This window comes from Oncorhynchus clarkii, chromosome 10 (genome assembly GCF_045791955.1).
Source record: "Oncorhynchus clarkii lewisi isolate Uvic-CL-2024 chromosome 10, UVic_Ocla_1.0, whole genome shotgun sequence".
NCBI lineage: Eukaryota > Metazoa > Chordata > Actinopteri > Salmoniformes > Salmonidae > Oncorhynchus > Oncorhynchus clarkii.
Genome location: NC_092156.1, coordinates 46,063,330 through 46,073,282, shown reverse-complemented (window position 1 = coordinate 46,073,282; position 9,953 = coordinate 46,063,330). Strand labels below are relative to the sequence as shown.

General features: G+C 41.4%; 1 protein-coding gene across 2 annotated transcripts; it reads right to left on the bottom strand.

Moving 5' to 3' along the window:
• Nucleotides 1-423: 423 nt before the first annotated feature.
• On the bottom strand, nt 424-9,460 carry LOC139418625 (beta-1,4-galactosyltransferase 4-like). Of its 2 annotated transcripts, none has more exons than XM_071168226.1 (7): nt 9,362-9,460; nt 7,633-8,057; nt 6,786-7,018; nt 6,459-6,646; nt 6,114-6,236; nt 2,174-2,278; nt 424-2,076 (listed from the first exon to the last, which is right to left on the bottom strand). In XM_071168226.1, the coding sequence occupies exons 2-7, from the start codon at nt 7,913-7,915 to the stop codon at nt 1,941-1,943; spliced, it is 1,068 nt and encodes a 355-aa protein (XP_071024327.1). In that variant the 5' UTR covers nt 7,916-8,057; nt 9,362-9,460; the 3' UTR covers nt 424-1,940. The 2 variants fall into 2 exon arrangements, with proteins under 2 accessions (XP_071024327.1, XP_071024328.1); XM_071168227.1 differs by having other exon boundaries at nt 9,366-9,459.
• Nucleotides 9,461-9,953: the final 493 nt, after the last annotated feature.

Here is a 9,953-nt window from a genome sequence, read left to right as displayed (position 1 = left end):
CTCCTCCAACATAATTTTAGAGAATTCTAGTTGGCTGGGCCTAGCTCAGAAGTGAGTGGGCCTATGCCCTCCCAAGCCCACCCATGGCTGCACCCCTGCCCAGTCATGTGAAATCCATAGATTAGGCATTTATGAATTTATTTCAATTGACTAATTTCCTTATTTTGGACTGTAACTCAGATTTTTTTTTGAAATTGTTGAATTTATATTTAGTATAGATAAAAACATTTTACATTCCATCTTGTCCATCATTTGTAGAGCAGTAGAGGTAGAGAGTGAAGAACAGGGACTTTCTGTTTAAGTTCAGCTAAGGACCCTACTTTACAAATCAGTATCATCAACCCACTGTATAAACAATCACATTACACAACCCTACATTGCAAATCGAAGACTATCCCTAACTAAAACACACTTGAAAATGACTTTGTTTATAGAAATAGATCATTTATTTCTCTTCAATTCACAAGTCCCATCTGATTCATGTCTCTTCCCACCTATAAAACAATCTACAAGATTAAAAATGTTATTTTGAAAGGAAAAGATTCAAGAGAGAAAGGTCTCACCGAACAAGGCACTCTTAATTAATCAGTCATTATGGCATCCCAAAACATATTCTAAAACATCAATAATTTGTAAATCAGATAAAGTAGGACCACAGAAACAAACAAATGAACACTACAGTACTACTCATATAGCTGTAACCGCACACCATGAAAATATGAATGATGCATAACTTACAGAAGCATACATGTGAAAGAGCAGGCCATACCAAAACCATATTAAAATATATTAAACATTTAAACACAATAGTCATATTTGATATGATAAATAACAGGCATAGATGAAGAATACATTTGAGCAAAACGGTGAAAGTGTCAAAGGCAGTAGGTGGCTCTTAACAGCCTAAATGGGACAGCTTGCTTTGACTCAAGATGGCCCACAAGGACCAAGATAAACGAGAACATGACTCCAACCAAATTATTTAGAATGTTGAATAAGTTATTGCAGGCCATTTGACTTCGATGTGAAAAATCTACATTTCAGTTGTTTTTTTGGGGGGCGGGGTCTGTGCAGTTGTAAAACCTACAAATACACATGTGAAGAACACATGTTTTGGTTTATTTCAACTTATTTGAGAATAAATAGTGAATCATGTAAGGGTGGCAATATATTTGACCGGAACTGTATAGCTCAGCAATAAAAAAAACAGGAATGGACCTCTGGTACTTTTACAACTGGATGAATTAAGGCAACAGAAGCAAAGTATTTTACAATAGACATTTGACTAAATTAGTGTTGGAGTTACTTCACAAATCTTGTAGCAGCACATTCAAAATATAAAACTTGTGATGTCTAGAAAATGAAGCCATCTACACTGTGATATCACTGTTGGCTGTTGTAACAAGATTGCATAAAAACTACAATTAATTTCCATGTAGCATACTTTCACAAATGTGAGAATGATTCATATATGAAAACGTGTTCCTTGTGTCCTATGTTGTCCCTTGTTCCTCCATTTTACCTTCTACATTCACCAATTCTTGGTTCCCATTTTTATTTGACAACCAGAGATTAAGAAATGAAAAAAAAATCCATGATTCTTTAGAATAAAAAAATGATAACATGCTCTATTAGAATGCAAATACTTGTTGAAACAATCAAGTCACAGCAAACCTCTAACGCAGAGCAACATTTAATTGTGGTTTTATTCTCACCCCTAGAAACTACTCACCAGTTTTGACTGAAGGGCTTCCAGACTTTACGTTATTAGGACCTGGCGATATTACGCGCCCTGCTTGGAATGGTTTACCGTGAAAACTTTTGCTTACCAGCTACTGCCACTCTGTTTGTTAGGGCAGGTACATAACATGTAGGCATGGACATACCAGAGCACCATTACTGCATTCAATGCAGCAAATCAAGACAGATGCTCTGAAGCCTCAGTGCAGTGGTTTGCCAATGTCCACTGTGACATTAATGTACAGAGGTGGCCTCTCAACTGAGAGAGTACTGTAGGAGCAGGTGTTAAGGCCATCCGTTCTCCAGACTTGAGGTGTCCGTCCTAACAAAAGCATCCTGTGAAATAGGACAATTTCAGAATAAAATAAATGACGAGTAATAGCTTATAATTACAGCAAGCAATTTATAAATTGACGTGTCCACAGTGACTCACCGGTCTTTATTAATTTCGTTGCCGCTATCTCTTTTATGAAATACCATGGTATAGCGTGCTATAAGAGGGGGTGGCCGTATAATCTTCATTTTCTGGAGCTCCACCCTATCAGAGACAAATTAAATCAATCGATAACATCTCACATTGACTAAGATGTAGGACACAAACTAAGTAAAGTCCACAAATTGTACATTAAGCCAACATGATTAAGCCAACATGGACTGTTGCGGTGACCGTATTACCGCCACACCGGCAGTCATAAGTCATGACCGCAGTAAAATTCCACGTGACTGTTGGGTCATGCTAATCTCCTTTTATGCACGGCTAACTACTAGCAGGTGGCTAATGACCTGGTACTATTATCCCTCTAACATCAATGGAAATAAGATTAGGGAGGTAAGGCAATAAATAGGCCATAGAGGCAAAATAATTACAATTTAGCATTAACACTGGAGTGACAGATGTGCAGATGATGATGTGCAAGTAGAGATACTGGGGTGTAAAAGAGCAAGAAGATAAATAGCAATATGGGGATGAGGTAGTTGGGTGTGCTATTTACAGATGGGCTGTGTGCAGGTACAGTGATTGATAAGTTGCTCTGACAGCTGATGCTTAAAGTTAGAGAGGGACATATAAGTCTCCAGCTTCAGTGATTTTTGCAATTTGTTCCAGTCATTGGCAGCAGAGAACTGGAAGGAAAGGCGGCCAAACGAAGGATAGGCTTGTGAGCCCAAGGCCAAAAAAAAAAATGAATTAAATGATTGTACCCTTATAGAATGTCATGCGTAATATGCAGTAGGCTGAAAAACGTAATTTTTTTTTATTTAAGATGTCTTTTGTACATAAACGGTCTAGCCTATACTCCACAATTAAACAAAAATCGAGTAATCGCCTTTGAGTGTGGACTGTATTACCTTACGCTAGACTCCAAAATATCAATTAATGAGTCTGGGAGAGAACATATAGCAATGCTGTTGGTTCATTTATTGTGCAGGGCGGCTTGCCGTTAGCCTACAATTAGTGAATTTGTATTTTTAATAGCATAACAATAGGGATTTTTTTATATTTTCATAATTAAATGCAGTGGAACAATACCTTTAGCTGTACAGAACATCTCACCGCAACGTGTTTCCAGCTCCTCCTCTCTCCTTTATTCCTTTATTGAACGCGCAGACAGCCCAACAATAGTTTAGTAAAATACACTGCTCAAAAAAATAAAGGGAACACTTAAACAACGTAACTCCAAGTCAATCACACTTCTGTGAAATCAAACTGTCCACTTAGGAAGCAACACTGATTGACAATAAATTTCACATGCTGTTGTGCAAATGGAATAGACAACAGGTGGAAATTATATGCAATTAGCAAGACACCCTCAATAAAGGAGTTGTTCTGCAGGTGGGGACCACAGACCACTTCTCAGTTCCTATGCTTCCTGGCTGATGTTTAGGTCACTTTTGAATGCTGGTGGTGCTTTCACTCTAGTGGTAGCATGAGACGGAGTCTACAACCCATACAAGTGGCTCAGGTAGTGCAGCTCATCCAGGATGGCACATCAATGCGAGATGTGGCAAGAAGGTTTGCTGTGTCTGTCAGCGTAGTGTCCAGAGCATGGAGGCGCTACCAGGAGACAGGCCAGTACATCAGGAGACGTGGAGGAGGCCGTAGGAGGGCAACAACCCAGCAGCAGGACCGCTACCTCCGCCTTTGTGCAAGGAGGAGCAGGAGGAGCACTGCCAGAAACCTGCAAAATGACCTCCAGCAGGCCACAAATGTGCATGTGTCTGCTCAAATGGTCAGAAACAGACTCCATGAGGGTGGTATAAGGGCCTGACGTCCACAGGTGGGGGTTGTGCTTACAGCCCAACACCGTGCAGGACATTTTGCATTTGCCAGAGAACACCAAGATTGGAAAATTCACCACTGGCACCCTGTGCTCTTCACAGATGAAAGCAGGTTCACACTGGGCACGTGACAGACGTGACAGTCTGGAGAAGCCGTGGAGAACGTTCTGCTGCCTGCAACATCCTCCAGCATGACCGGTTTGGCGGTGGGTCAGTCATGGTGTGGGGTGGCATTTCTTTGGGGGGCCGCACAGCTCTCCATGTGCTCGCCAGAGGTAGCCTGACTGCCATTAGGTACCGAGATGAGATCCTCAGACCCCCCCGGGAGACCATATGCTGGTGCGGTTGGCCCTGGGTTCCTCCTAATGCAAGATAATGCTAGACCTCATGTGGCTGGAATGTGTCAGCAGTTCCTGCAAGAGGAAGGCATTGATGCTATAGACTGGCCCGCCCGTTCCCCAGACCTGAATCCAATTGAGCACATCTGGGACATCATGTCTCGCTCCATCCACCAACGCCACGTTGCACCACACTGTCCAGGAGTTGGCGGATGCTTTAGTCCAGGTCTGGGAGGAGATCCCTCAGGAGACCATCCGCCACCTCATCAGGAGCATGCCCAGGCGTTGTAGGGAGGTCATACAGGCACGTGGAGGCCACACACACACACACTACTGAGCGTCATTTTGACTTGTTTTAAGGACGTTACATCAAAGTTGGATCAACCTGTAGTGTGGTTTTCCACTTTAATCTTGACTGTGACTCCAAATCCAGACCTCCATGGGTTGATACATTTGATTTCCATTGATAATTTGTGTGATTTTGTCGTCAGCACATTCAACTATGTAAAGAAAAAAGTATTTAATAAGAATATTTCATTCATTCAGATCTAGGATGTGTTATTTTAGTGTTCCCTTTATTTTTTTGAGCAGTGTATGTTGTTACGAAAAAAAAAGTTACTATCGATGTTCCCGAACAGATTTCACTTGGTTTCACAAATTAAGCATTGGGTAGCTGCAGGAACAAGATTAGAGAGCCCATGGCATACAGAGTTTGGGCGAAATATATCCTGTCGCGCAGCGAGAACATGCACCTCAAACAGTGGTTGACGCCTGGAGTGAAATAAGTGTCCTTATATTTATTTCTCAGCTGCTCATATTAAGCACATGCGCTGCTATAAAACTGAAGTAGCCTACGAAACGGGCCGACGGGAAAGCGCTTGGCCTCCATTCGCTATTCGAGTACATACAGATGTATTTTTTTCCCACTGCCCATTTGATAATGGTCCAATCTAAATCAAAACTAATTTGACATATTAGTAAAGAGCAGATTAAATTGAGAAGTCTGATGTGAAAATATGATCACTTGATGAAAGAACAGCTGTGCAGCCTGAGACAAGGGACAGAGCACAAGCTTTATTTTGCTGCTTCCCAAATCATTAAAAAGCCTAAAGTCGCACCATGCAGTCCATATACGTTTTGACTTTAAGACATTTTAAGGTTTGTATCATTCACAACTAAAGTTGCCAAAAAAAACAAGCATATAGAATCTGTTTCAAATTATCACTTTTACACTGAACATAGCCACTTCATATGAGCACTTGCTACGGAATGCAAAAAAATATCCTCCTTTTATTCAGCTAAGTTGAATTATATTCTTCTAACTATAAAATCATATAAAATAAAAATGGCGCGGGACTTAAGCATATCTTGTCAGCTAAATGAACAAGCCTACAGCATATGTCATGGAGCATAACCCGATAACATAGGCCTACAGGGGGCCAACTCATATTTTGTTCTTCTGAAATACATTTTCTTCATATCATAAAGTTTCTTTAGACCTGACTAAAATAAATAATGGATTTATTGTGATGGTATATGAAATTGATTAGACTTTTTTAAATTTATTTTTTATGTAGATGTTCCAAAGGTGCGCATCAGTGACTTGTATGAGTCGAGGCCTGGATATGCTAAATGTGTTTCAGCTAATTAACGGTCAATTACCGTGGGACCGGCACTCTTTTGCATGACAATAATCGATGGACAAAATTTCACGACCACCACAGCCCTAACCATGGTGAAAAGTAATAGGGGTCTCACCTGATGCGAAGGTCATCATCCTCCCCACCCCATCCCCAGTAAGTGTTTGAAAATCCGTTGACTTTGTGAAACTGGTCCTTCGTCATGGCCGTCACCCCTCCAAAGTAGCCTTTGTATCGCAATCTACGAGAGCAAAAAAAATAAATTACAGACCTGTTACATTACAGACCTGTTCCCAGGACTTTGATTGAACGGTGGTAAAAATTGAAATGTTAAACAGTGAATTTGGTATGAATAGTCCATTTATAGTGATAGCTGCCACATCACTTCGGACATGCTGTTGAGAGAGCATATAGACATTTACCTGCTTTTGCATAAAGGTGAGTTGAGAGCTAAGATATTTACTTGTATCCTGTGGCGTTCCTGCCGACCACTAAGTGTTTGGGCTGTTGGCCACACTTGTATAGGTTGTAGTCGTTCTCTGGAACCAGATCCACGTCATGAAAAACAAAGCAATCCCAATCGTAGTCCTTGAGTGCCTCCAAGTACCCCACATTAAGTAGCTTGGCACGATTAAACGTCACCTCTCCAGCCTGTCACAACACACAAATCAACCACAAACATCAACCTCTTTCAATTTCAAAGTTTGTAACCCATATCGGCTCAGAAATCGGATACAAATATAATTGAGGAAATTACATAATGTAGTGTAACTTCATATGAGAGTAATACCTGGTGGATGACGTAGATGCCGTAGTGCAGCTGCTGCCTCTGAAGAAAGGGGTGCAGGTGATGCAGGAGGTAGAGGAGGTGTTTCTCCCGGTTACGGTGAGGGATGAGGATGGCCACACTCTGCTGGGCGAGGCAGTCTGGAGGCTGGTATTGGCCCTCAGCCACTCCACTGTTCTCACTCTCCACCTCCTTCAGCGTTAAAGAGTCCTTGAACGTCAGCTTCAGGGCTCCATCTGCAGGCAGAAAATAATAGGCATGATGAAAATCTAGACAACTAAATTGTAAAGTCTTACGGAGAAACTCCATTGCAATATATTTACATGGCACCAGTTTAAAATATAATATCATGAACTGAAAAACAGCATGGTCTGGACAGATAATTACAAACGTGTGTGTGTGCATTCTGTTTGGGCCACAGACAAACACAAGCCGTCTTCAAACAGGAATTTATGTTGATGGAAAACCCACTAACGCTGTGCCATCTGCCTCCCATATGGTGTAAGCCTTATTACAACAGTTGTCCACTTCCTGTCAACAAGGAGCCATTGTACGTAGGCTACATGCAAACTGTTACCACATAGGCTACAGTATGTGAAAATAATCCAAATGAGCCTCAGCCTAGCAATGGTTATGAGTAATAAATCAGGTGGTTACACAATCCCTACATTGCACATTAGAGTATTCACTTGATTACCAATGTTCTTCTCTCCACATGAAGACACACTGCACATAATGTTCTTTCCAAGGAAGTACACAGTAACATAGCTTACTTACTGATGATAATGCCATAGCAAAGCCTGCATTAAGCTTACAATAACATCTGTGGATACTGTGTAGCCCTACTTACGAAGCAGTGGTGATTTCTCAGGACAGCTTTCTTTTGGTGGTGGGGTGTCAGGGAGAGGATTGGAGAGGACTTGCATCACTGTTTTCCATGAGTATTGCATGCCCCCCCTCAGGACCTCAGCGTTATCCTCAAGTGTCTGTGCTGACCTATGGGTATCCTGAATTGCTTTCACTGTTTCGCCGGCAAAAGTGGCGATCCAAGCCAAAACGGAGACAGAGAGCAGCAACAGTATCATATACTTCCACCTCCGGAAGTACCTGGACACAGCAGGACAGACTCCCATGGCTGATTGGTTGTACAGGTATTAAATCCCCCAAAATGTGGGAGGCTTCAATCTTGGTTTATGACATCTGGTTCTCCTTTGCAGCAGCCACAGGAGAAATTACTGAGTAGAGAGCACCAGGCTCTCAGGCTTCACATTCAACCTATGATGACACAACGTTCTGGATGAGTTTCAGAATTTTTGTCAGTTTCATTTTTTTTGTCATGTAAAAAAGCATTAGGGTACTTTACATTATTTAGTTGATTTTCCAGAAAATATAGTTGCATGTGAAGGAAGGTGTGCCACTTAGAGGAATTGAGTTCCTGAATGCTGTACATGTAGAATAAAATATTTCAGTTCCATTGACACTTCCTACTTGAATTTATAGCATTTGACTAGTGCATTATGCAAAAAGTAGCCTTAGGCACCCAGGCTTTGGTGAAAGCCTGTGAAAGAGGCTAGGCCTATGCGACAACAGAATTCACAGTACTTTACATTGGCTGTGCACTGAGGTGTTTAATCTATACACACTCGGCTCTATGTACTCCCAGCTAAACTCCACCCAAAAGAAACGGTAACTGGAGTGGAACGGTTCTCTTTTCTACTTCCACCTGTTTGCACTTTGGTTTCTTGTTGACAATTACAATCCATTGTCTTTCAATGCACACTATTCAGGGATGTCCTGGATAGTAATCTTAGGCTTTAACTGTAGCCTGCTTTAGTGTGTGCTTAGCTTAGACACATCACATGTTGCCACGTTGTTCTTATTTCTCCTTCTCTATTCACATAACCAAAATGGGATACCTATCCTAATCAAAACGGTCATTAGCTAAAATGAATAAAGAATAGGCCCAGGACAAATTTAAATGTACAGTAAAAAGACAAATTGCTGTAAAGTCCATGCACTACTAGCTAGTTACATATCCTGACATGAGCAGTGGAATTTAAACACGACGACATGTTGTGCAGAAAGCCAGTAGCCTTCTGCACAATTGTACAGTCAGGGAATGAATGTAAGTTGTTGTTTGAATGTTTCCTGTTATACATTCAACTGGCTGTAGTTAGCTAACTTAGCTCGATGCTGACATCTTTTTGGGTGGTCAAATGAATTGATTTACTAGCTTCACGCATACAGATAACGTTAACCAGATTTACAAACGTATTGCCCTCTGAACAGTGACACATTTTACTTTAGAACTCAAGAAATGGCCCGTGGATTCGTGCAACCAAAAGCTAGCGTGTTAACTAGCTAAGTAACGTTGTAGCTAGCAAGTAGCTCAAGAAGTCCAATGTAGAGAACAGCTTTTTAGCTTGCTGAAACTAACCAACAGCTAGTACTGCCACCACATTGGGTTAGCTATTTCGGTATGAATGAAGTCCCAGGGAATACGGGTTTAAATGTACACAGCATTTCCCACATTTAACGAGACATACATTTTCTTAGAGAATGATGAGCAGATGTCTTACTTGCCAGTTGCCTAGAGTTCTTCTGCTGTTGTTTTGGGCAGCTGGCTGGCCACTCCCCGTTGGTACTACTCCTGTAAGCTCCGTTCTGAAAGGATATGCGCGTTCAAGACTCACACATGAACGTCAAATAGAAAAATAAGGGGTAGGGTGACCACATGTCCCGGATTGTTTGGGACAGTTCCGAATTTTGGCCCATTGTCCCTCAACCAAACAGTCATGTCCGGCATTTTTATCAACAAATTCAAACGCCACTCGTTTAGAAAAATAAGTTGCCCTGTATTTCAGTCAGACGTTCCAACCTGTCTATTATGATCACGTTTGCGCATATGAAAATATAAGGATGTGGTACTGGTGATGTTAAACACATATCCAGTCGTTGTTGAGCTCTGATATTTTGTGCGGCGCAAAACGAGACAGAAGGCCAATGGCATAGGACTATCGTCAACTAATCACGTTTCTCAAATCCCTTTGCACTAAATTCCAGCTCAATTTGGAGACAGTTAGGCCTAAATCGAACAACCTCCCCCCTCATAGAATTCATTCAAAATAATAATAAGGTTTGTGAGGTCTGGGGTCTGCTCGCCTACCAATA